At 42.4% G+C, this 27,513-nt stretch overlaps 1 protein-coding gene across 1 annotated transcript in view; it reads right to left on the bottom strand.

Moving 5' to 3' along the window:
* Positions 1 to 27,513, bottom strand: part of b4galnt4a (beta-1,4-N-acetyl-galactosaminyl transferase 4a) — a 184,718-nt gene that overhangs the window by 32,495 nt on the left and 124,710 nt on the right. Inside the window, exons 7-8 of the mRNA XM_030054584.1 lie at positions 17,226 to 17,293; positions 559 to 637 (exon numbers count right to left, since the gene is read on the bottom strand). Of these exons, the coding sequence (XP_029910444.1) occupies positions 559 to 637; positions 17,226 to 17,293 (147 nt within the window). The remainder of the gene's footprint in view (positions 1 to 558; positions 638 to 17,225; positions 17,294 to 27,513) is intronic.

A 27,513-nucleotide genomic window follows, 5' to 3' on the forward strand; every position in this document is an offset into this window, starting at 1 on the left:
GATGCAGGGAGGTGGTGGGGAAATGGCGAGGAAGGAGAGAGAGGTGATGAAAGATGGAGGGATGGAAAGAAGACAGAAGAAAAATGGCGGAGGGATTTTTCAGTGTTTGACGTACGGCCCGTTGGAAGGGGACTAGAGGCCCGGCCACAACAAGTCGTACATTTAGTGGGTGCGGTCACGACCAGATGAGTCCATGGAAAAAGAAAACAACACAGAGTAAGTTATGGTAGACAAGAGGAGACTCTTTTTTTCTGGGCATCTCTCCACCTCAAACACACACACACACACACACACACACAGTCTCCTCTCTTCTCCCTCTTCCTTTCATTACTCACCTGGTCAGCCACCCCTCTGACATCAGTAAGTACTTTGGGGTTCAAGTGGAAGCTAAATGCAAATCTGTCTGCCAGAGGTGAAAACTTTTATTTTTCAGGCCGGGTGAAACGCTTTTACTTTTTCATTCGCCGAGGATCGCCAAGGTTAAAGTGAGGAAAATGAGACGACTGGAGGGGAAAGAGACGCAGACAGGCGGGCAGAGACCTGCAAAGACCGACTTACCCCGACCTCCACGTGATCCGAGCCCTTGTCGTCCTGCTTGTGAAGGATCTCGAAGTAGTACCGTCTGGAGGAGATCAAGCTAAAGAGAGAGAGAGAGAGAGAGTTAAACATTTAACATTTAAAATGAACCTACCTATAACAGGCCGCTACCATCCTTCCAGAGCTTCTCTCGGGACCTCGGGGTCCAAATTAAAAGAAAATTGTCTCCTCCTGCACTTAAGAACACACATATCACGACTGTGATCGCACGGGGACGAGCCACAAATATGCCCAGGAACCAATTTGGGTCACAGAGGAACAAGGTCTAACAGAATTTAATGAGACTGCAGTGGAATACGGTAAACAATTTGACATGAGAAGCAAAGTCTAGTAAGGAAAAAAAAAAAAAACGCGCCAATTGGAACTCATTAACTTATTACCAGGTTAATCAGCCTAGAATATAATGTCACTACGCTACAGGCGAGATGGCAGCACAGAGAGCAGGATAATATCAGCCCGGGGTTGTGAATAAAACGCTACCTCTGAGACCGTGAAGAAGAAAATCAGTGTTCCACAAAAATCAACATTTTTTCACGGCTCGGATGAAGTGCGCAAACACAAACTTTATAAAAAGCTATCACTTTGGATCTCCTAGCAAGACGGACTAATGGTCTAATCCTACACTGTGTATGTCACACTCTCACTAGACACACACACACACACACACACACACACACATCCAGTGACAATGCTTCGTCCTAATCAAAAACGCATCTCAACTAATAGGCTGGCATCTGTTGCTGAGTGAGACACAGAAACACCCCAGCACTGCTCCACACATCATTAGCTCTCAAAACACACACACACACACATAGACTGTTAAGCAATGAAAGAGAGCATTTGCAAATGTGTTTGTGCAAGTGTGCCTGAGTACATATATAACCAGGTATATGAATGCACAGTTTGTGAAAGTGTGTCTTTTATTCATTGACAAGTGTTACTTATAAGGATAAGGTGGTGTCTGGGAAGCCCTGTTTTCTATAAACAAGCTGATGGTAATTTTGTTTGCTTCAGCTTCGTAATTTGTGTAACAACATTTGCTACAACTGAACTTTGGAGTCATTTGGCTCCTCCATATTCATGTGCTCTGATTCACAAAGATACGTGATGGCTTGTTCTTTTTTTCCTGTTGTTTCCTCAGCCTCCTTTTTTCTCTGTGATGATCCCTTTTCTCTCTCTCTCTCTCTCTCTCCTGTCTCCCTTCCTGACGGGAAACAAAAACACTCTCATCCTCTTTGATGAACTCTGCAAGAGTACTGTGTTGTGAACTGAAAATAATCCCGCAAGAAGAGGCGAGCAGATAATACGAGGAGGAGGAGAGGGAAAAAAAAAAAAAAAAGAAGAAGAAGAGCAAGTTCAAGCGAATACAGAGAGGATGATGTACAGATTGCACGATGTTATCCTTGTCCTAGAAAGTAGGTTCAAGACAGTTTCACATCTGGCCACAGCTGTGTGTTTTATGATAACACAGAATAAAGGAAGACAACTGTCGGAGTTAGGAGTTGGTTGGTTTGTTTGTCAGAGAAAAAGCTCCTCTGTTTCTGTTCTGGCACAGCGGTTATACAAGAGTGTGTATGCGCATGTCCTAGTGAGAGTGACCGAGTTGAAAGGGAACGGCAAAAGGCTGAAGGGCGACGGTCACGTTGCCCCGTGTGCAAACACATCGCATCATCCGGCTGCCCAGCGTTCTGTATCCAATAAATCATTGCAGGAGCAGGGAAGCAGTGACAGCGCTCTAAGGTCATTCTCTCATGAATAGGGAACATCTCTGAGAGCGGCTGCTGAAACGGCACTCATCGAACTTAAGTGCCACTTTAAACTCCTGGCACCCTGCTTGCCCTTTCCTCAATGATTCAAATGTATCGCCGCCCCTTATCCCAGAATCTGGAGGTAAAAAATGTATAGGAGGCAAAATACACACACACACACACACACAGTCATGTTTCCATCACTTCAGAGGACATTACATTGACTTACATTCATTTCCTGGAGACTTATCCTAACCTTAACCCTGACCACTACCTGCCTAACTCTAACCCTAACCTTAACCCTAACCTTAACCTAACCCTAGAGTTATCTTACCTTTAAATCAAGTCTTCACCCTAAAATTTATGATTTTCACTAAGGGGACTTGTCTTTTGTCCCGATATGGGAGGCGAGTCCCCACAACATGACTGTGTAAACAGATTTATGTCCCCGCAACATTAGCAATACCTAGACCACACACACACACACACATATGAATCCTCGCTAAATCCTTCAAATATCATATTTTGCATACCGTTCTGACAAAATATACAATCAAAAGCCTAATTAGATTAGTTTAGATTCGATTAAAACTTTAACGAGCCCTGTGGGGAAATCACGTAATCAGAAACATCAGAACCAGAGAGCAGAATTGCGTGTAGTTTTTTTCGCTGCTGACAAACAAACAGCGCAAGATGGGTTTCCTATGAAAAGATGACTATCGGGCGAAACACAATCAGGTTGATTCGGAGGTCTTTATTGGACAGTTTTATCTCAGCGCTCTGATTCTTGCAAATTAAACCGTGGACAGACATGAAATATCATTATCTTAAGATCCCACTGATACATAATGAATCAAATTGACATCTTCATCCGCCTCGGTTTCTTGAATTTCGGTCCCTGATCCGAGGACTGTAGATGTTTTCGGGGACAGTTAGTGCGGATGCTGAACTCACTCACGGCCTGATTCCATTTAATTTCCTGACCCTTCATAAGATTGTCCATTTCGGCCTGTAATCTGGCTCCATCTGGGAGGATAATCTAATGTCAGCCCTGAGAGGATGCAGACTGCCGCCATCAGGCTGACACATGATCTCTCTCTCTCTCTCTCACACACACACAGACACATACACAAAATAACTTTCTCTGTAAGAAAAAAAAATGAATATGAAGGGAAAAATGTTGTTTGGTATATTTCAAACATAAATAAATACAGGGAGTGCCTAAAAAAAAGACATATAGTTCGCTGTATATACACACACACACACACCACTAAATGCATCTGTTTGTTTCCTTTATGTATTTGGGTCTCTCTCTCTCTCTCTCTCTCTCTCTCTCTCTCTCTCTCTCTCTCTCTCTCTCTTTCTATCTTTGTCTGACTTGTATACACACATTTTCCAGAGTGATAGATTGACAACTTGGCCAGTGCAAATGTGTTTACCTGTTATCAGATGCCAGATAAAACACACACACACACGCACACACACAGAAACACACACACACACAGAAACACACACACACACACACGATTGATGCATGAGACAGAGGAGTATCAAAGGTAAAAGAAAAAAAAGATGGTCTGACTTGCAGTCTGAAAAATGTCACATTTTTATTTTTTTTTTTCAAACTTTGTCATGTTTTTCTGCCGAGCCACCTTTAGTTTGTCAGTTTTTTGTAAATAGACGGGGTATTTACAGTGGCCCTGAGGTGCAAAACAAAATCAGGAATTAGAAAACCAAACAAATAAGAAATCAGACAATTTCCAATTGTAAAACAAAAGAGAAAAAAAAAAAAAGCCAAGTGAGAAGCAAAAAAAGCCCCCGTATTGGAGGATCTGTGCATGGTTTGGAACATCTGGAAAATAGGCATTATATCTCTCAACTTTCGAGGCTGCAGATGGAGGGAACATATTTGTCCTGCTGCCTCTTGACGGATATAGAGATTTCATCTACAAATAAAACCTACATGCAGTTGTGGATGACAAATATTTGTTTTTTCACCACCAGGGACCACAAACGAAATCCAGCACAAGTTCAAGAAAGTAACTTCATTTGGGCTGTTCACTGTTGATATTCAACTTAGTATTAACTTTGTATCAGCTGAGTTAAACAGGTCAATGTCAACAGTTATCTTCTTATCAGTCTGTTAAATGGAAATGCTCACTACTCAGTACTTCACTTGACTATTAACTCTGTATCTGTCTGATTTGGGTTAAGATTAGGGCTGGGCTAAGGTGATACTTAGTGGGAAATGAACATTGGTTAGTCCAAATAAAATGTTGCCAAAATTCTCTGATGGAAAATCCTCTCATTAGTTTCCCTAACTTGAAGCCACAGTGAAAGTCAATTGACCACAGGAGAGGCCGGTTTAACAGCGCAATGTTCTGCATGACCAAATCCTCAAATCATTAATAGGTGCACAATAATTATATGCAAAATGCCCACACCAATTGTGCATGGTGCACGAACAGCAAAGGCTCCTTTTTCTCTCAATGCAGAGGTTTGCATGCTCTCTAAATCTTAGTGATTCAAGGCCAGATATTTAGGCCAAGATGGAGCCAAATCAAGAAACAGCTAGAGAACAAAAAGAGAGAAGTGAAAAGGCAATGAGAGAGACAGCCAGAGAGAGAAAATGGTGTTACTGTAATAAAAGAATAAAAAGTGTCTGACAAAAAATGGTGCTTGACTGAGCCTGAATGGAACCAGAGAGACTTTATTAAGATCTCCATTCGGACCAAATGTCTCACAGTGAGCTGAGTGTGTGGCCAGAGAGAGAGAGAGAGAGAGAGAGAGAGAGAGAGAGAGAGAGAGAGAGAGAGAGAGAGAGATGGACAGAGAAAGCAGGAGGGACTTAGACCTTGTTTGTGCATGTTGTGTGTATGTGTGTGTGTGTGTGTGTGCGCATGTGTGCATGTATGTATGCGAGGAGGGTGGGAAGGTCACAGCGGTCTGCCTGTGATGGATGACGAGACGGGTCTCGACTGAAAAAGACGAAGAGACAGAGAGACAGGCGGAAAGCAAGATGAAGGAGAGGCGCTAAATAGCAAACGAACGGCAGAAACAGAGAGGGAATTACAGATGCTTTCTGTATCTTGAAAGGAAAAATACATTATAGTGAATATTACTGAGATTTCATGCCGAGCGTAAAGGCAGAAAAAGATAAATAAAAGAGCAAGTGAAGGGCAAATGAGAGAGAATTGGAAAGAATAGCTATTAGTATGTGACTCAGAGGATGAGTGGGGGCACAAAACAAGAGTCTAATTGCCTGACTAATTGGAGCCTTTGTTTCCAGTCTCCCCTCAATAGGCTGAACGGATAGAGACAGACAAAGGCGCTCGATTGGACTGGATAAGACAAGACACGGGTGTGACGGCTCAACAGTATTCTGCAAGTATCGTCGCTCGACAAAGTCTATTGGATTTGGAGTATGAAATATTTATTTGGCTTAGGATGTATGGCTGGGTTTTGCCTGTCTTGGAACTGCTGTGAAACTCTTTTCACAGGCGTCGTGAAGAATGGCGTCGGACTGTGGCTTGGTCCAAAGAAACACACAAAAGCCCGCTTGCACAAAGGAAACACAAAGACACCCTGAAGACAGGCAGACATATTGACAGAGTCACATTCACAGACACGCACACAAGCTATTGAGATGTGAAAGGCATGGGCGACGCCGTCAGTAATACCGGTACCAGATCCACTCAGGGAAAGGAGACACAAACATAAGAATGCACACACACACACACACACACACACACACACAATATGGAGATATGAGAGGGCAAACCCTGTGTATTACCAGGCTGGTTTGCAGCGAACAGAACGCAGCCGAGGGCTCAGTGAAATGGAGACAAGCACACTCTGTGCCCTTTGATAAACACCAGTTCTCTCCCTTATTCTCCTTCCATCACACTGTCTCCTACAAACCTCCCGTTTCCACTTTTCTAGTATCTCCTCTCTGTTTCCAACTCAATTTCTCATTAACGCTATCTGACTGTCACCCTGTCCCCGTCTCGCGCGCTCTCTCTCTCTAATACCCACAGGTGGCGTTTGAATAAAAGAGCATGCTCAGCGAGTGCTCTCCTCTCAACTACATTAATGATACCAGTGTTTAGACCTGCCCCAAGGTGATGCACAAACTTCATTTGTCCCCCTCCTCTCTTTCTCGCCCCTCTCCACTCCATTTCTCATGCGTTCCTCTAATCCATCAGAGAGCTATCACGCTGCTCTTCCCCTGCAGCCTCAATAAATCCTCTTTTTTTCCACCCCACCCCCCCCCTCGTGCCCCCTCCACCCTGCTTCATCCCCCACTCTCGCTCTCTGTCTCTCCCCCTTCTGTATCTTGTCTGTCCCTTTTCTCAGATTACCGCTGTGCTGTCTCATCTCCCTCTATCTACCTGTTCTCGCCGCCATCTATATTTAACAAATATAGCATTACAAGTATCACTCTTCCTCAAAATCGTCTTTTTTTTGCACCCCCCGCTTCAGCCATTTCTCACTTTGATTTTTTTTTTATTAGTAGCCATCCTCTAAATACATGAACATTTGAAAAAAGAAAAAGAAAATCTCACAAAACCTTATTCTCTTTGGGATTTTGCATCTGCGTGCTGTGCAGAGAAAACATATGCTCTTTTCATCAACCACAATTACTACATCCTGTCAAGGTCAAATAACACCACTAAAGTACCAAGGATTTCTTCACTGGAGAAATGTAAGCAGGGTGTGATTACACATTAGCAGAGAGAAAGGGATGATTAACCTGCCTTTGCAAACACAAGGTGCACTTGCGTGGGGAAAGTGCAAGTTTGTGTATGAGTGATGTGTGAGTGCATGAGTGCACGACTATTGATCCCGTCTCATGACATTTTCATACCTTGACATGATACGAGTGTTTACCGAATCACTTTCCAAATGGCTAACATCTCCACAAGGATATCCAACATCTGCTCAGAATGCAATTACTGCGTTTCCTCGGATCTGATTGGCGCTCTGTCATCATTATCGCCTCCAATCGCTTCCGGACAGAACCGGCCCCCGTCTGACGGTCCGGTCGTATTTAGGCGTTAGCGCCAATCAGATGCCCGCTGCCACAGTCTCTCGCAGCTCAAGAGATTTCCATCCACACCCCACAGACATTCTGATTAAACACAGGCCACTACACACAAAAATACCCATACACACACACACCGACACACACACACACACACATGCAGAAGATTTCTGTCCCAGCAGGCTGCCATCACTCATAGACACAGATGGCGGAGTGAAGGCCTGGGGGAAGAAAGCGGGACAGAGAAGTCATTGCAGCTTTCTCGCAAACAGCTTCATTCTGATTCAATTGCTACAGCATATCGACCAATTACCTTAAGCGGAGACAGAGGCTGAGACCGGAGCGGGGTTACGGACGCAGATTTGCATACACAGTCAAACCCAATAAGGCATATATTTGTCCGGGCAGGCATGCAAAAAGACACGGAAACTAAAGGCACACAGAGTCGCGGGCACACACGCGCACATGTAGGCATGCGTACACACACACACACACTTCCAAATGAGGGCTTAGGAGACACTGTGGGTGCCACTCTGGGTGAGTGCTGCCGAGAGGTGCCGTATTCAGGCTGTGCATATACAGTCCATCAGTATTCCTATGATGTCATGAACACTAGTATTATGCTTTCCTCTCTCTACACTCTCAAGTCTCTTGGCCGGCTAATAGCCAGCAGTGCTTAAGTGATTCAATTATAGATACTGAGAGATCCCACAGCGAAATAACTGGTCATTCTCCGTGAGGCTTCCCTCACTGTTGTTGGGAATGGCACCGTTAACTCTCTCCCTCCAACTATCATTGGTTTTTTGGAAGGATATAGAAAAAAAAAAAAAAGTTGTGCAAAGAAAACAATTGCCACTGTGTAGAGAGCACAAAATTGCAACGGGAGGAAGGATGGGAAGGGGGTGCAAAGGAGGAAAAAAGGCAAAGAAGAATGAAAAATAAGGACCCACACACTCTCTTTACATCTTTCTCACACACACACACACACGACACACACACACATCAATGCCCACATATCTTGAGGACTGGCCGTAAATGTCATTTCCCACAGTGTGTGAAGTGAAAGCTGCTCCCGCAAAATGCCAGCAGTGGCATCACAGATAACCTTGGAATCGGCTTGCGCCTTTCTTCCTCAACAGACCGCAGTCAAAGGTCATCAGTGGCCATCTTTAATTTCAATCGTCACCCCAAAAGGTGAAACTGGCCCGGTGCAAACCGTGATGCATCAAAGCCACATGCTGAGAAACTCGCACACACACACACACACAGACACACACGGTGATGCTCAGAATAGGAAGGCAGACATCTTTTCAACTGACTTTTCCTTTTTGCCTCCTGGTGTATTTTCTGATCCTGACCTTATTCTCACCACTCACTCAATGAGCGCTCATGTTAACAGGCGTCTGTTTTCTCCGTCTTTCAAGCCACATTCCCTCTTGTCTCCGAGCTGCTGTTGATCGCGCACCAGTCGGCGCCCCTCAGAAGACTGAAATATTCGAGCGCCGAGCACAGCGGCAGACGGTATGCGGCGTGGCGCGGTTCAGCTTATGGAATTTCAGTAAACGTCAATCTGCCCGGTGTTGTCTTTACACCCCGAGGCTCCGGTAGCTGTGTCAGAGAGCAGAGATAGTGTTGACAGGGTTATCTGGGTTCCTCATCTAACTACTTCACTGTCACTCATCAACTCATCATGACAGCGCTGAGCAGGCGCTGCCGAGCCATCGCCGCACAGGTACGAGCAGAGGAGGTACGAGGGGGGAAAAAGCAAAGAGAAATCTGGAAAGAGGATTTTGTTCCAAGACGATCCATGTAGGATTTGGTTATTAAAACATAACAAAATACTTTAATACCAGCAAAAAAAAAAAAAAAGAAAAAAAAAAGTGACATTTCAATGATGTGCTCCTTGCTTTGATTCAGTCCAATTTCGCTGTTTTCAGGCTTCACTTCCAGCTCCATATTCCCTTCGGTAGATGGCAGACTGTTTAGTTACACATAAAATCTAACAGGGAGAGGAAATAATGAAACAGTAGTTATGTGCTGCCGGCAATGCTACAATAATTCGCCAAATGAGAGCAACTCACAGGGGCTGTAAAATGTAGTTCTGATGGTTGTTAGCACAATTCCGCTGATAATGATATACTTATATAAAATCCTACATGGATAGGTTTTAATGAGATGACGCTGAAAATAATAATAAACAACAAAGGGCTCCGAGAGGGAGAGGCAAGAAACTGATAGCGAGAGACAGAGAGAGAGAGAGAGAGAGAGAGAGAGAGAGAGAGACAGAGTAGGTGGCACAGTGAGTCAGGAAACGCCAGTATAACAGATGTGGGGGCGTACAGATGTAACATTTTAGGGAGTCATCCACTCCATCTTGGAGTTTTGCCTTGCGACTTTAGCTTTCTCTGTTGGGTTTGAGATATGTGTTTATGGAAGTAACTTCAGACTTACAACTTAAACCCTATTCAGATGGGTTTAGCTGCACACGAGGAGCAGGGATAAAAATAATTATTATCAGAGCATCTTTGTGATTTTGGTCCCGTCTGTATCAGCCATATGTCAGTAACTTTAACAGACTTTTTACAGATTGTGCATCCCCATACCTATAAATATTATGGCATCCTACCATTAAAATGCCTTGTAAAGACAGCCCTATGTAATAGTAACTCTGTGCAAACTAACATGTTGGTGATTGTACCACCAATTCCCCTGGAAAAGGAGAAAAATCGTCTTTCTTCTTGATTTTTTTCTTATAAATGGAGCCACTTGAGGACGTTTTTGCATCTGCCTTCCTCAGCCAAAGTTCAGCCGTTAATTATACTATCCTAATGTTACCTGGAGATGTATAATAAGATGCCAGAAAATGAGGCTGAGAAGAAATAAAGTGTGCTGCTTTTCAGAGTGGAAATGGTTGTGGCATCTTTAGATTAGATATTGTCTGCAGATGAAGACAGAAGATTGCAGAGGATTGAGAGGGCTGCAGTATAACCTGTGAATATATCCCACTGTGTTACATTATACACTGCAAAAAGTCCAAATCTTACCAAGAATATTTGTCTTATTTCAAGTAAAAATGTCTTATTTCTAGTCAAAATATCTCATTACACTGAAAATAAGACATGATCACCTCAGAAATAACTTGTTTATAGACGATTTTCACTTATTTCAAGCTAATTTTCACTTAAAACAAGTGAAAATTTGCTTGAAACAAGAAACAAATTTTGCCAATGAAACAAGCAAATTTTCACTTGTTCACTTGTGTCACAGGTGAAAATTTGCTTGTTTCATTGGCAAAATTTGTTTCTTGTTTCAAGTGAAAATCGTCTAAAAACAAGTTATTTCTGAGGTGATCATGTCTTATTTTAAGTGTAATGAGATATTTTGACTAGAAATAAGACATTTTTACTTGAAATAAGACAAATAATCTTGGTAAGATTTGGACTTTTTGCAGTAGATGTACTGTATTTTGCCAGAAATCCATGATGCATAGAACCTCTATGGTGTGATGACAATGTGTAAGTGCAGCACATACACCCATCTTGGCGATTTAAAGGCAATTTATGCCTCTGTGTCAAAATGCCACTGTAGCTATGCTGTCAGGGTCTGTGGCTCCTGCATAGCCCACAGAGGCGGCCACTGAAGCTTACCGTGCATGCACTTCTCCAAAAATATAACTGCACATAGGGAGATGCCATACTGCAAGAACTCTGACTGGTCTGCTGGAGTGCCATTTCCATGTTTTATGAGCGATTTCCATGATTGCACGATGCCATGAAGGCAACATGGTGCTGGGCTGTTGTCTTGCTCTTCAACCGGCTTGAACTGAAGAGGTTTGCAAATATGTTCTGATGTTGCCAACTCGTCCCCAAATTATACTGCAAGATGTCACTGAATTGGTGGTGAGAAATGGCTCAACACATTGCTTTGAACATGAAAAATGTGAGGACTCTCTGTGATTTTCAGTTTTCATCTATGCTACATTAGCGTGGAATTAATAAATACTTGACATCGTATTTCAACAATCAGCTCAGTGTGCACACAGACACTCCAACTATAAATTCTCACAACGGCATGGGCCTTTGACCTTTATACGGTAATTTCTTATTCTGTGTGAACTGATCAGAAACTTCACTGACATCCTCAAATGAAAATTAATTTAAGGCCTCCATGTGTAAAACTAATCCCGACCAAATAGGGCTTTAGGTAAAGTGTTACTCTGTCACTTTTACTTTCTCCCCAGTTCCTCTGAATGCTTCTTCTGTCAACACATGTGCACACGCACACACACACAAGCACAAACAAACACACATCCTAAATAGTGTGAGTCATTACCTCCAGGTGGTCATAGCCAGGTGGTGTAGAGGACTACGAGATCTCCCTAACAGATGTACTGTTCTAACTTCCTTGTCCTTCCCATCTATTTAAACTACCACCTAGGGCGGACTATCACACGGCATGGCAACAGGACGGCCACGCCCCATTGGTGGAGACGGACGGGCGCTCGGAGAGAAGCATCGCAGATGTTTTGTCAAAGTCTGCTGACAGAATGTGACTGAATGTGCGCGGCTGTCACTGCTGTTTGCTATTTGCACTGACACGCGGCTTCAAGGCTATAGCTCTTGAAACAAACACACCCTCACGCACATACACACACACACACAGAAAGCCCTAACAGTGTTACATACTTAACTCACCCCCACAATCTAATTGCTGTTGTGACAGTGCACTGAGAGAGAAAGGGGAAGGAGGCTATAAAAAAAGTGACAGAGAAAGAGATTGCCTGAGGAGAAAAAACCTTGACCATAAAGGATAATTTTCAATCTGGACCTCATTTCCTTACTTTCTGCCACTATGATGATTGACTGTGTTCAAAATTTCATCTTTTCCTTCACCATGGAGCTTGAGATAACTGCTGTCCAATACACGCCCACAGGGCAAACACATTCCCCCAACAGATAAACCCAAAAAGTGATTAAAACAAGTCCTCGGGCCATGGCATAGTTTGGATGAGTTGAAGGCACCTGAGAGCCCAAGATGCAAGACAAATCCAAGATGCAGTCATCCAAAATACAGTCCAACCACAGAGGGACTGCCAACAGAAGGCTGTTTGTGTGTGTGTGAGTAAATGTGTCGGTGCATGAACACATGTTTGCATGCTTCAGTGCCCTTAGACTGCGCCGAGTAGTGACCCCCAACAGGCTACTGAACTGCTTCAATTGATAATTTCAACAACAATATGCTTCATTCCTTGACAATATGATTCAGCCCCGCAGCAGCCATTAGTCACTGCTCAGTCAGCTCTACTATAGCAGGCGCTACAGCTCCAATGAACAGAGACATATAAATAACCACAAAATACCCTTTACTAAATTTAAAATGGAAGGCTCTGCTGTATCTCAGTCTGTTCTGCTCTGTTCAGTGACATTTGTAATGTCCTCACCATTCAGTTGTAGTCTTTTCTGCACTGTTCAACTCCATCCCTGCGTGTTCCACTCCGTTTCCCTGTTGTTCTGGGCCTCATTTGCTGATAACCACAAAATGCAGTAAACTGTGAGGGCGTCTTTAAGGTGCATCTTCGATTAAGGCCATTCCGCAAAACGGTTCACGGTTAAGCAGAACCTAACTGTGGCAGAATGGAGACTGACCCCGAGCTCGTTCTTCATCATAAAACTGATTTCTTCAGAATAGCAAATAGGAATATTGCGTCATGATCCTGCACGTAACAACGGTATGAACTGTAGAAATGTGAAAATTCTTAGGTGCTAAATCGGTTGCATGTCCAAGAAGGTGCTATTTTTGTATTTGTGGACAGCTGATAGGTCCAGGACAGGATAACTGCTCATTTTATTGCATAACTCCTGCAAATTGGCCATATTCCACAACAGGATCACACTGTCAGCAGTAGTTATATGTGTAACAGCTAATGATTTTCAAATTGGCTCTCCATCTGCAAAACAGACTGTAAGCTCCTAGAAAGTTAATTCATTTCACTTTTCCGTTCAATTATTTGTTCATTTTATCATGTTTACAAATGTTTCAAGTTTCCAATGGAAAATTTGCGTAGTGACTGATTATTATTGCTTTACGCATGGGCTGATGCAGAGATTTAAAAAAAAAAAAAAAAAAAAAAAAAAAAAAAAAAAAAAAAATCAGCCCTTGTTCTCCTCTGCTCTCCTAATTTGCTCATCTCAATTCTACTCTACCTAATCTAAGAGGATACCTTTTGCATTTCATCATGCTGCAGACAATTTGCCACACTCAATAGCATATCAGCTTCGCTATAAACAGGTCTAGCCTAGCTGTGAGTGAGGGCTGGAGGTGGCACAGTGTGCTGGCAACAACATATGGAAGATGACAAACTAATTGCCTTTGCAGTGTGATGTTTCAATAAAGTCATCAGATGCAGACGGGCATTTAAAATGGCACGGTGCTTAACTCAGACACACACACACACGCACAGATGTGTGCGTTTGTTTGTGCGTAAAAATATGAACACACTGCCTTGTGCACACCCACACAAAGAAACATCAAACCATTTATTTTCCTAATTATCGTACATGTAAGCCAGACTTTTATGGCGTCTTTGACACAGTTCCCCTGCAGCGTGTGAGAGTACAAAGCTATTACATGAACATGGATTTGAGTGAATTTACTTCAGTCACTGCCAGACCATCATTTCCAACTGTTTCATGTCAGGTGCTTGATATTCTATGACCTGACAGAGGAATCTCAAAGCGCTTTACACATCAGGGCAGATAAGCAGAAAAAAAATTGAAAGAAGATACTATTGCACAAGAACCGGCGTGCATTATGTGTGTGTGTGTGTGTGTGTGTGTGTGTGTGTGTAAGGTGATATCACTGTCATATCTGCTCTCAGTGAAGAGAACACATTACTTGAGCCTTTTCTCTGCAACACCTCCTTTCTGGAGGGAGCCATTTCAGTTTTTCCAGCTTGTCTCCACATGGTGCAATTCTACACAGCTTCTACACACACACACACACACACACACACACACAAATACATACATGAGACATACACCTACAGACGTGCAAATCCAACCATATGCACACAAACCTTTGCACAGACACAGTAACTTATTCACAAAATCACGAGCACACACGCAAACACACACAGATCACAAAATATGCGACATCACACACAAATTTCTCCCCCTGCACACCCCTTTTTAATGTCCCTGCCATATTCTGACTCCACGCTTGGTTACTCTGTTGTTGTCTTGTTACTGCTGGGGAAATGAGAGTGGCTTGTCAGACAGGAGGGGAAAATAGAAAACTTTTTCAACCAGCACCTCCTCCTCCTCCTCCTCCTCCTCCCCTTCCTCCTGTTCGTCTTCTTCTTCTTCTCCGGCTTTTGTCATCTCTCTGCGCTCCCTTGTAGTTTCTGCCATGCCTGCCATGCTAACAAGACCCGGTTTATCCTACGCAGACACAGGCACTCACACATCATGCCGCCCTGGCCTGTGTTCAGGCTCTTACGGGATTAACGAGTAAATTCTTATTTTTTTTAATATATATAATGTGGTGTGTGTTTGTGTGTGCGCGTGTGTGTGTGTACCTTTTATAAAGAAAGGTATATTGTGCACCAGAAATAATATATTGTGGAACGGAATGTGCAGTGACAGCAGAACCAGTTTTCCCTTTGGCTCTGTGTGGCTTAATAATCCCCCCCAGAGTGATACATTTAAAATGATGGTGGGCTGAGGTGGGGATGAGGCCACGCGTCCTTGTGGACTTATTTTGTATTTAGGCTTAAACTGCACGCTTTTACTGGTGCTTCTATATCAGCAGCCTATAGGAGCGATGCACAGAGTCACGGTACTTTATTTCATTAACAGCAATGTCACATATAATACAGAGCTGTAACCAAATCATAACAGTTACGGTGAGGTTTATGCAAAGAGAGAAATTCCAGTAAATTCCACACCGTAGCATAAGGTTGACTCCCCGAATGTGCTTCATCTCCTTTTGTGGGAATTTGCATGCTTGTGAGACAAGCAGTTCTCCTTTGTGTCTGTTTTGCATTATAATGGAAACTACTGTACACATTTTCTTACACTGTGTACCATTCGATTTTTGCTGTCACAGGGAATGCTTGCTTTTCGTTATTTCAAACACTTCAAAATGACAGAGTGAAAACTTTTCACTCATTGCTATTTGGGAGCGTACCCACTGCATATTATTACTTTCATGAAAACTATTTTTAAATGCAGAAATGACTAAAAATCAACAAGAAATGCCAAATCATCTGATGTTAACATAAAGCTTTTGCATGTTATACAACCTAATGTGACACTTTTTTTATTTTTTTTTTTTAACACACTATATGTAAATTGACCCCTTCAAAAAATGCATGAAAGAAGCATTATGCTGACTGAAGTGAGGACCCTTTAGACCAAACTGACACACAAAAACACAGAATAAGCATGATATCTGATGGCTGGTCTACATGGCTCTCATCAGCTGACCAATAACCAACCATTAAAACTGACTTTTGTTGCAGTTTAAACTATTTTGTGATTTGTAGTTCCACAGAGCCCATGCTCCTTAGAGACACACCTTTGTTCCATTTAGTTCCCGTATGCCTCCTGTGTGTGTGCTTTGCCTTCCCTGTAACTAAAGTCGTGTCATTTCATCTTGGCATACACTGATGATAATCTAGGGATCGGAATGTTTGTCTTTTTAACTTCAATGGGCACTTTTAGCACATCTCTGAGCAAAGTAACAGATAAAAAATCTATTTTTGGACTCTAACCTTGGTAAAGGAGTTGTCCCCGGAGAGAGCAGCGTGTGGGTGTTTCTATGTGGTTGATCTTATCTTGTTTCAGAAGACATAAATCAACAGATTTATTACATGTTTTCCCATTTATTGTGTGTGTTCCTGCATCATTCTTTACTGTTGGCGCCCAGTTTGTTCCATTTATGAGTGTTAAAATATTCTCAACCTGCACTGCATTCACCATTGGCAGTGTTTGAATAATTTAACACAGCACTCAACAGCTTGTGCCTCATCCACTTAGGCGCAACACATGCAAAATCCCCAAGGAATGGGAGCCCTGTTCTAGGATCACTTATCTTGTTGCATAAACATACCGACTTCACAATGACTTAAGAAGCAAACTGGTCTCAAATCAGCCCTCCCATTAAAAGGTACTTCATGCGAGCAGCTCCTGGCGATTAGGAGAGAAGGATGTGTGGGAGCTGAGAGGATGAGATAGGTTAACACATTCTCATATTACATTATTCAGAGACACTGTTAGGAGCATTCACACTTGGGCCACCTTATGAGAGCGCCGGCATATGCATTCATTCACACATATACATACATGCAGGCACACACATGCACACACACACACACACACACACACAAACACACACAAACACACCGCCTGCTCTCCAGTGAGCACTCGAGCCAACAATTTTCTGTGGATGTGTGTGGTGAAAGCCTCTTGAAGCGATTATGTTACAAAAGAGGCTGGAGACGTCCTCCTTTTTTTTTTTCAACAGGCATGAATGGACACAAGAGCACTCCACAAAGAGCATCATTGGTACAGATTGATACTTAACAAGGAACACAGGGCCAGAAAGACACTTTACCGGGAACAGGCATGAGACCAGTTGAGAGAGGATACGATGTAGGACAGGGGTATTTGTCATGATTAGGTCTACTTAAATTTTAGCAGAGGTTATTTTTAGCCTCTGTATTCACATGAGAGAGGAAAAACTGTGTTGGAAAGAGTTGTGTTTGTGTGCGTGTCTGTGTGTGTGTGTGCGGGTGGGCAGGAAGGGGAAGGGAGGGGGTTGTCACAGGTACTTACTGCACAGACTTGGAGGACTGGGACCTGAACTTGCTAAACTCGCCTGGAGCGGTCCACTCAGTACCCAGCTGCAACACACAGACAGGAGACACAGATCAGAGAGAGAGTGGGAGAAAAAAAAGTGGAGACAGTTTGTCTGCGTGAAAGGAGAGGATGAGAAGAGCATAGTAGATGTAGCAGCACAATTTATATATCACAAGTATTCATCTGGAAAAAAAAAACACTCCTCTGAAACTACCTTTGTAACCTTGCACAGCCACAAACAGAGGGACCGTGCCAGCTCCTTTTCACCTCACAACACGGACTGATGAAGTAAATGGGACGTTGCAAAGACCCAGAGAGCCCTGCCTTGTTACAACGGGACAGCAAATGAGGAGTAATTGGGAAAATGAGGGAATTTGCTCGGAAGCGACAGGGAGAGTCAATCAGGAGGCGAGTTCTGATGAGCTAAGTGAGCAAACAGATGAGAGCTATTAGCCATAAACAGAGAGAAAATGAGAAAGACCGATGCTCTGCCAATGCCGACTCTAAGAAGCTGGCTCATCGGGACCCCTGGGGGTCTCGCGTCAGCCCTGCAGTCAAATCAGTACCCATTCATTTCCTCAGCAAGCTAAGGCGACTAATTAGGGCCCCTGCTGCTGCTGATCCATAATGAAAGAATAAGGCTAAGATCACAGTGGGCATGCCTTTAATTGTTTGTGTTGGCCACGCTTCTGGTTTTTGAAGCTGGTCAGGAACATTGTGCTGTGTGGTGACAGATCACAAGAGCCTTTCTGCTTGTAAATAGCTACTGATCCTCACTCGGGGTACCAGAATGTTTCATGCAGAGCAGCACGCAGAGTAAGGCACATATACAAGCTGTGGACAAACACACGGGCAGACTCTCACACGCACACACACACACACACACACACACACACACACACACAGAAACAGACAAGCCCGCTTTGTGCATTTCAACAAACATAAAATGGCACCTCTGAACGTGTATACTGGCATGGGAAGAGAGCTGCTCTAGGAAGAAAACCTCAAAAACAGGCAGTAATGTCTGTGCAAAACCAAGCAGGCCGCTGGCACAGCTAATGCCTCTGAGAGCCTCTGAGAGCCTCTGTGAAGCAGTTGGCTGGAGAGGAGCAGGACACAATGTGTGCTACTGTGCCTTCATTCTGACGCCCACAGCATGCTGGTGCCGTAGTACATTTCCACACCAACTGTCACCTCACATAAACCTCCTTGGGCACGGAGGAAGGAATAACGAGAGAGAGTAAAGTCGCTCGGGTGAGGTGAGGAATATTTGAGTGAAAAAGTCTGAGAATAGTTTATGTCGCTCACTCCGTTCCCACAGTGGTGGTTTTTATTACGTTCCTGTATTATAAATATAACTCTCTTCGCAAAACAAACATTAGAATGAGAAATGTTTATTGACATAGCGGAGCAAATTTCCTGCGATAATAAGTTTTGATTTATTTTAGTCGCCATTATTTTAAGTGCTGATTGGAGTGTTGCTTGCTCACTGACAGACTGACTGATATGGCTCTGGCACGGATCTCATGGATGTAGATTTACATAAACACTAGGACAGTGTTGAATTCTGCACTCAGATGAAAGCTAACACGGCGTATCACCTTCTGTATATGTATAATTGCACAGCAGATGAGAAAATTCACTGCAATCTCTGGTTTCTCAAGAGCGAGCAGCCTGCTGTACGTTTTTGTGAGAGTATTTCTATAAGGAGGAGAAAGTGTAGAGACAGAAAAGCAGCAGCGAGGATTTCTGAACTCCCACAATGCTGGACTGTTTCCTATCTAAATGCTGTCATGATTTTTTTTGTTGTTTGTTTGTTTGTCTAGATAGCATGGAAAATAGCTTCATTTAAAAAGATCTATGCTAATCTCAGGACCTCAAAGAATTCTATTCACTCCCAGGAACGTCTCTCTTGTCTCTTTTTTCCTATTTCAGGCGTCAATCTGCTTTAAAAGCCTGCGGTGCTCCCTGGGACTCTCCTGTGACCGCTCACCCCCTGCTCCAGTCACTCCTCCACTTCCCAAAGTCAAAAGGCCTGACCCTCTATGCAAATCTCAGCTCGGCGGATGATAGTGCACCTTCTGCCACCCTGATATGGGACAGAGAGCTTCAAAAGTCAGCTACACTTTGGGACTGGAAAGTGATACGAGATAATGTTTTCTGATTATTCTAAAAAAAAAAAAAAAAAAAAAAAAAACCTTTCTCCTCGGTTAATTCATTTCAAATTCATGCACAGAATCCTCCTTGCCCTCTGCTGCATATTCCACATGAATTTCATAAATGACAGGACGTGTCAGGTGTGCACTACCAGCTGAGTTGGGACAAATCTGCAAATGTTTTGGGAATGTCCCATCGGGCATTTGTCCAACGAGTATTACTTGAAATTTAAATGTGCCCCTGCATTTTGAAGCCAGATTGTTACTGTTTAATATAACTCATGTTCCCCTTTACAGGATGCCTGCTAATGTGTGCTCTTCCTGCAGATGAAAAAAAAAAAGCTATATTGAAATTTTAGCATGATCCTACTATTAATTAAATTGTGTCCTGCAGGGTGTATTATTTTCACATTTTAAGCGCGGAATGTTCCACTGCCAGGCTACACGGTGTTTCAGCCATGATAATAACATGATGATGCTATTAATTACATCATGAAGGGATCACCTTGGCAAATAGGCTTCCCTTCCCTTCCCTGTTAAGAGCCCTGTTACACACCGATACACACATGCCTGTTGTTTCATATTTACTGTAGTTACAGCTCAGCTTAATGTATATTCCCTGTGTTTTAAGCTCATTCCTCATTGGGCTGCAAACCGGTTCGTGCTGACAACATCCTTCCTTTTCTCTAAATGAACTTCGCCTCCTGTTATTCCAAACCAGCCTCAACAGGACTATTTTTTTTTCTCACGAATAAAACCCAGTAACTTTTTCTGAATTTGACTGAGCAGCAACATTTTCATCCGATGCACTATTTAAACCAAGAGTTGACTTATGTTACTTTGGCCTTTGCACTTTTTTTTTATGTATGTTTTTTTAAGTTATTTGATGGTGAACCTCGACATAAGGTAAAAGCAAAAGCTTACTTAGGATACTGCATTTAAGTTATCCATGATGTGAACAGTAGTAGGCTGTTGTCAAGTGTGTGTGTGTGTGTGTGTGTGTGTGTGTGTGTTTGTCAACAGCATTCAAAGGATGCCAGCGGCAGAATCCCTGATGGCAATGGTTCAGGAGAAGCTACCATAATTCTAAAGCATTTTTCAGTTTGACTCTGAGAAAGGCACTATATAAACGTTAGATACTGTTATTATCCTCATCATTATCTAGCTTGAAGCATCGGCAGACAGGTTCAGCAATGCAGGTGCATAGGGGCAACTTCAAGCATCAGAAATAGTTGATGAGAATGGATTGAGAGAGAAAGGACGGGAAGAGAGCTCAAATGACTCAGTGAAATAAAAGACGTGGATGAATGAGGGATATAAGGATAATTTACCAAAAACACTTAACAGCGAATGCTCCTGTGGTGCTGAAAAGCCTCGAGCCCGGCCAGCTGCCAAGGGCAAAAAAGCCTGTTACAACATAAGCTATTTGACTTATTATTGAATGCAGTGTTCTCAATCAATCTTCCCTCTAAATCAATCACTTTAATGAACCGGCATAAAGCCATAATGTGAAAAATAAATTATTCATCAGGAGCACCAAGCGCTGTCCATACCTATTGATCGCACTACTGCCTGTTCAGTGAAAGGCAGCTCCACATGCCCTCATCATAAATTAAAAAAAATAACTTGTGCATTCTTTAAATTGTTTATTTGGACCTTATATTTGCATAGTTGGAGAGCACGATTTTTTTTTCCACTGTAAATATGTAAGTGGAACTATTAAAATTACACACAGCAGTACATTTTCCATTTAAATGAATAAAAATAACTCATGTGCTGTTTATGTATAACTTAGCCATATGCTTTTGTAAGTTCCTCCGGACCACAGACAGAAACTCACACAGTAGAATCTCATTTCAGCTAATCTCCCTCGCCAGAATCATCATTAAAATGAAATCTCTGTCACTGCTATGTGCCGTTGCTGTCTTAAGAGAAGCAGCCAACTTCCACTGAGAGTCAAATTGCTTTCACAAAATCACAGCTGAATGGGGTAGGCACCTCAGCATGCCTTTAAAATCTTCCAGAGCAAAGGGAAAAAAGTCATGGCTTAAAAACTTTGTACTGACGGTGTCTGCCGGAACAATACTGTTGAAAATGTCTCTTGTCGCTTTCATGTTTACATTCTCCGAGTGAGTAATTTATTAATATATTTATTTTTTTCTCCTGAAAGGAAAGTTGTTCACAAGATGAGAGGGACAGTGATCAAACAGCAGAAGCAGTGGCGTGAAAAAAAAAAAATATCCACCTCAACGAGGCGTATTATGTAGTAGTGGGATGTCAGAATTTTACTTTTCTTAAAACAAGTGAAGAAACGTGTTCAGGTCCCTAAGACAAATAAACCTGCAGTGCAAACAAGCAGAGTCATCTCACACTTGGGTAAAACAAATTCAATGTGAACCTAAATGACTTGAGATTTAACGGACGTTGCCGCGAGAGAGGCGACCAGTTTTTCTTGTAAACAGTGAGATATCACAACTGGATCTAGCGCTTCGTTTAATTTCATCTTGGATATCTGCCTTGACCTCCAAATCAAAAATGGCATGTGCAAATTGATCTTGCAGCAGTAAAAATGAAGTCTGAGAATTTAGTGCAATTTTGTGCTATTTACCCGCTGATTTATGCAATTAACAGTCTATGCGCATAGAAGATGAGGCGTGTTTTGGAAGGTTTGCAATTCAAGGTTAACACTTTGACTCTGAATTTCCCATGAAAGTCTATACACTTCTTTGACTTGAACATTTTACTTGTTCAAACAACCTCCATTCCAGATGGCGTGGGATTAATGAGACTCTCCTGTGATCAGAGGTATGAAAATGTAAAACGAGGGCTTTTGATTTAAAACGGTTAACGCATAGCTCTACATAAGGAAGACAATCAAACTTTAAACGCCAAAGAGCAAATTTCTTTTAGAGTTTTGAGGGCATTTTTGTCCTTTCTTCCTTTTCAGATGATTAACCAGCTGCGTGTGAACAAAAGTGGTGATCAAAGACAGCGCCAAAAACAATGCACAGCAGCGCCGTTCACTCCTGAAAGTGGCAGATGTTCTCTGAGGTACACACACACACACACACACACACAAAACACACACAGTATGGACAGGGGTAAGACACGTAAACACATACACACATACCTTCACACCTACGCGCAGGCAAACACACACATGAACACACAGAGGTGATTTCTCAGTGAACAGTGAGTCACCTCTTACTCAGAACAGCATATCTTCACCGGAGTAGGCGGGAGGTAAATCACAGGGAGAATGGGAAGGCTGGCAGCCAGGCAGTCATTACTGAGGGGCAACGCACACACACACACACACACACACACACACACACACACACACACACACACAAACATGCATGCACACCTCTTTGCACATCTTAAAACACTCTCTGACATATTGTCATATTTTGCAGCGACTTCAGAAGTCTCCTCAGAGAAATAAGGCAGGGAACTTGGGGACCCAATTTCTCTAAACTAAAAGCAGACAAACAAGCCAGACATAAACCAACCTTGCTCCAACTTCACACCCACCTGCCGCATCTCTCTCTCTTTCTTTCCCTCCCTCCCTCTCTCTGTCTCTCTCTCTCTCCCTCTCTGTCTGCCTTTCTCTCTCTCCACGTGAACTTTACCTACAAATGCGGGTGCCTTGAGAAAACTCATTTCAGACAGCCAGTGGCCCCGAAATGTTAAAAGTAAAAACCAAAATGGGGTCAAGAAATCAGAGAAGCGCGGCAGTGCAGTGAAGTCATTACTCCTCTTTCTACCCTCTCCTTTCCTACACCTGTTCTTGTTTTCCCTCTCTGTGAGGAGAAAAAAAGAGGATGAGAGGGAAGGGGTAGAGCAAAAGAGGAACTGTTCTCTTTTTTCCCCTCTCAGTTATTTCTTTCAATTAAAACTACTGAAAAAATAAGCTTATAGCCTCTGGACAAAATGTAGATGTCATGACTTACAAGCAATAATGTGATTAAAATATAGAAAAGATTTGCCTATTGATTTTTGTGCAATTGATTGAGATTCAGACAAAAATAAATAAATAAATAAAATAAATAAACCGTTTACATCAGAGTGTATTTACAGAGGTGTTTATCCCTTTTGGCACATTTGAGAAATGTATTTGCACAGCAGATCTGACTGATGCATCACTCTGACCATCTCAGCTCACACATTCCCCAGCCCATCACAAATCAGGCTGTTCGCAAAAATTGAAACAGCTTATTGATCTGGCTGCATTTTTACTATTGATCCCAGGAATACTGATAAATCATCTACTCTGACATGCGCTGACAGACAGCCAGCGACATGTTGCAAGCACCAAACTTTTCAGGCTTTGACTTATTAGTCTGGGCGTGACGAAACAGGAAGTTAAAGATGAACAGGTAAAACAAAAAAACATGTTGAAGGCTAGAATAAAATCTAAAACTGACCGCAAAAGTAACTCAGCTTCATGTGTATCAATTAGACTCTCTTCCTAAGTCTCTCCTTTGATTTTCCTTTGTTCCTCTCTCTCTCTCGCACACAATTTTCCGGTCTTTCGGGAATAAAAACAACCTTATTTAAAACATCTAAAACTAATCTTCATCTCCAGGGTTTTTGCTCTCTTTGAACACCATGAATGAACGCAGGGTGGCCATTATCTGTGTTGCTGCCTCGGTGTCCAGCATAGTTAAGCTGAGCCATGTAACCGGGGCTCGTCGCTCGCACAGTGACCAAGCCGTCTGTCTCCTCCGCTGAGAATGAGCAGCGACCACTGCTGTCTACTGTCATATTGATTACACCTCCCTGACCTAATTTCCTGTGTGTGTGTCTTGTAGTGTGTGCCTTCTGAACCAGACAAAATAAATATCATTACCCATGAGACATACATCAGTGCACACATCTGTCGGCACACACATGCATATGCACACACACTCCGAGCCTGTGTGCTGCTTGTGCGGCTCCGTCGCTATCAGACGAGCCTTGGCCCAGCTCGGCGGGATGCATTATGGGAGATGGCTGGACATTGTGATTGAGAGAAATCTCATTACAGATTAGCTGTGGGTAAAAAAAAAAAAAAAAAAAAAAAATGATTAACCCTATAAAGCCTGAACTATGAAAGAATTGGCAGAAAATTCCATTTTTTTGAAATGGAACCCTTTATTTAGTCCTATAACAAAATATATTAAAAAAAAAAAAAAATTAAAAAATAAAAATATGTTATTACACCACTTTTCTGGTGTATGATATATGATATGTACTTGAAGTGCCAATGGTATGGTCCAGAGTGAACAGGGGAAGTGTTCAAAGGTATACAACCGTATTTTGGTCAAGTATTGATTAAACTGAAAACGAGAAACGGAATTGAAAATGTGTATCATATACGATACAAATGGCTTTATAGGGTTAATATCGAGGAGAGGCAAACAGATGATCCGTGCTCACATAATGTACATATGTGTGAGGGGTCGAGCAGATTCCTCCACCACACACACACACACACACACACAAACAAGCACACTGTTTCCAGATATGAAAGAGCAAGGAGGTCTAGTGCCTTGGCTACACTGGACATGTAACCTATGTGGACCAGTATCTTTTTCCTGGCTACACCTGCAGTGCACTCACGGCGTAGGGGTGTGTGGGTAAGTCAAAGGTAAAACAAAGCGGTGAGCGCTCGCTTTGGGATTGTGTCTTCAGTTTTTGGACCCGACGTGTCGCTGTGAAACTTCAACTTCCTCGCCGAGTTTGTGTGGTATGTTAACATCCACAGACATCTACAGTTGGCTATGTATGGGATACAGTTACAAAGCAACCGCCCGCTGGTACCGGAAAATACATGCTGACAGGGCGATCAAAACAAACGCTGACAGGATGATCAAAGCTGGAGTGATTTCCTGTATCCTGGTAGTTTAATGTAAAAAAAAAATATATATATATCGACACTTTATGACCCACTTCTGTGAAAAAGGGTTGCATATACCTCATGTGCAAAAAGTATGAATAGAAGACCGGTCTATTTCTGGTTTATTTCTGGTCTTATTCATTGATTTTGGTGGAAGCGTGCTGTTGCAGCATCCGTAAGTAAGTAAGTACGTACAGTTTTATTTATATAGCACTTTTTAAAGCACACAGTTACTGTACAAAGTGCCCCACACGCACACACATACACACATGGAAAATGAAAATAAATACACAAAATAAAGCAGCACAGATGGATAAGATCCATACAGATCCATAGTCTTTCCAAAGGTCTATTGAAATGCTTGCTGATAATGATGAATTTTTGGAAACTCAGCTTAAAATAGCCCAGAGATTCAGCAGTTTTAATTGGTTGGGGAAGATTGTTCCAGAGGGTTGGGACTAAAAATGCAAATGTGCAGTCACCTTTTTGTTTTGGATGAGGAGCAGGGGATGAATAAAAGGATCAGAGTGGTCGATAAGTGGAATGGGGAATGAGGAGATACGAGAGGGGAACAAGAAGATGTGTGTGTGTGCATGTGTCTGGATGTGGGTGTGTAAGCATGCATGTGTGTGAGGAAGCAGGTGTCTGAGGCAGAGATGCTCCTTAGGTCCTTCAGTCTCTGGAGAGAACCCACATGCCAACGTAGAGGTGTGTGTAGGCAGTGTGTGTGTGAGTGCCTGTCTGCGACTCTGCATGCCCACCATCTGTGTGTTTGTGTGTGTTTGTCAGCGTGTGTGCGTATGAGACAGAGACAGTCCCCGGGGAAAAGGGCCTCTGTCGATGACCTCATCGTTCACCGTGGTGTCCTCCTGCAGGAAAGCGGGAAATTACAGGCGCATCCTGAGTGACTCATTCCAACGATATCCACGAAATGCTGACGGGGGTCTCCACGGAAACGCTGCAGCTCCCTGCCTCTTGTCCTTTCAGAGCTAAATGTCTGATGGCAACACATTCCATATATAGCTGGTTCACTATCGATGCTCTCAGCAGCTGGCACTGCTGTGGCCACGCACACGAAATAACAGCCCTATAAATTAATAGGTGTATATTTAGGGCAGTTGCTTAGGTCTTAAAAAGAAAACGAGTTGGAAAGGGGAGATAAGTTAGAGGTTTAAACTCTCTCTGTTTTGACGTGTTTTCCTTTCAGTGAATGAGAGAGAAGAATTACATTATCTATATCCTACAACACTGACAACGGCTTACGCATTAATAAAGGAGTCATTTATTCATCATCCTCAAAAAGACCACTGCAGTACATTTAACATGCCATAACAGCACCAGTGAAAATTTAAACTTGAGCCCCTTGTTACTCACATATCATGAAATATACAGTATCGATGGAAAGTCTGGATTGCGCAATTGTGTCTTAATGTAAGTCAACCTGGCTAACACATTAATGCATAACCCACACACTGCAAAAACTCCAAATCTTACCAAGAATATTTGTCTTATTTCTAGTCAAAATATCTCATTACACTTAAAATAAGACATGATCACCTCAGAAGTACCTTGTTTTTAGACAATTTTCACTTGTTTCAAGCGAATTTTCACTTGAAAATTTGCTTCATTCATTGGCAAAATTTGCCAGTGGAAAAAGTGAAAATTAACTTGAAACTAGTGAAAATTGTCTAAAAACAAATTATTTCTTAGGTGATCATGTCTTATTTTAAGTGTAATGAGATATTTTGACTAGAAATAAGACAAATATTCTTGGTAAGATTTGGAGTTTTTGCAGTGCAGCGACTCTCTGACGACATTGCCTTAAGAAGTTTCCCATCTTTATCCTAATGAAAATGAGTTAGCATGAGTTAGACTTATCTCTACCCATGCCTCTTTTCTGGTTTAGGTCTTTTTAACTTATGTTGGAAACATTATCTACTATACTTTCAAGATAAACCTTTCTACATCCATGTTTATTCTCCTCGGCAGGAACAACATGGATGTTCAACTGGCACAGCATGAAATATATGGTATCAATGTAGAGTCTAGAGTGTAGAAAAATGGCCTATTAAAGTAAGTCAACCTGGCTAAGCTTGCTATTCATAGTTGTTTATGAGGAGAATTTAAACCACTTAAAAAGAAGTGGAGATGAAGGTTTTAACCTTCTTTACAGGTGAAAGTCTTAACAGCAGCCTTGGCAGTAAAAGCATTTTTCAGATTAGTAAAA

This window comes from Myripristis murdjan, chromosome 6 (assembly GCF_902150065.1).
Source record: "Myripristis murdjan chromosome 6, fMyrMur1.1, whole genome shotgun sequence".
NCBI classification, from domain to species: domain Eukaryota; kingdom Metazoa; phylum Chordata; class Actinopteri; order Holocentriformes; family Holocentridae; genus Myripristis; species Myripristis murdjan.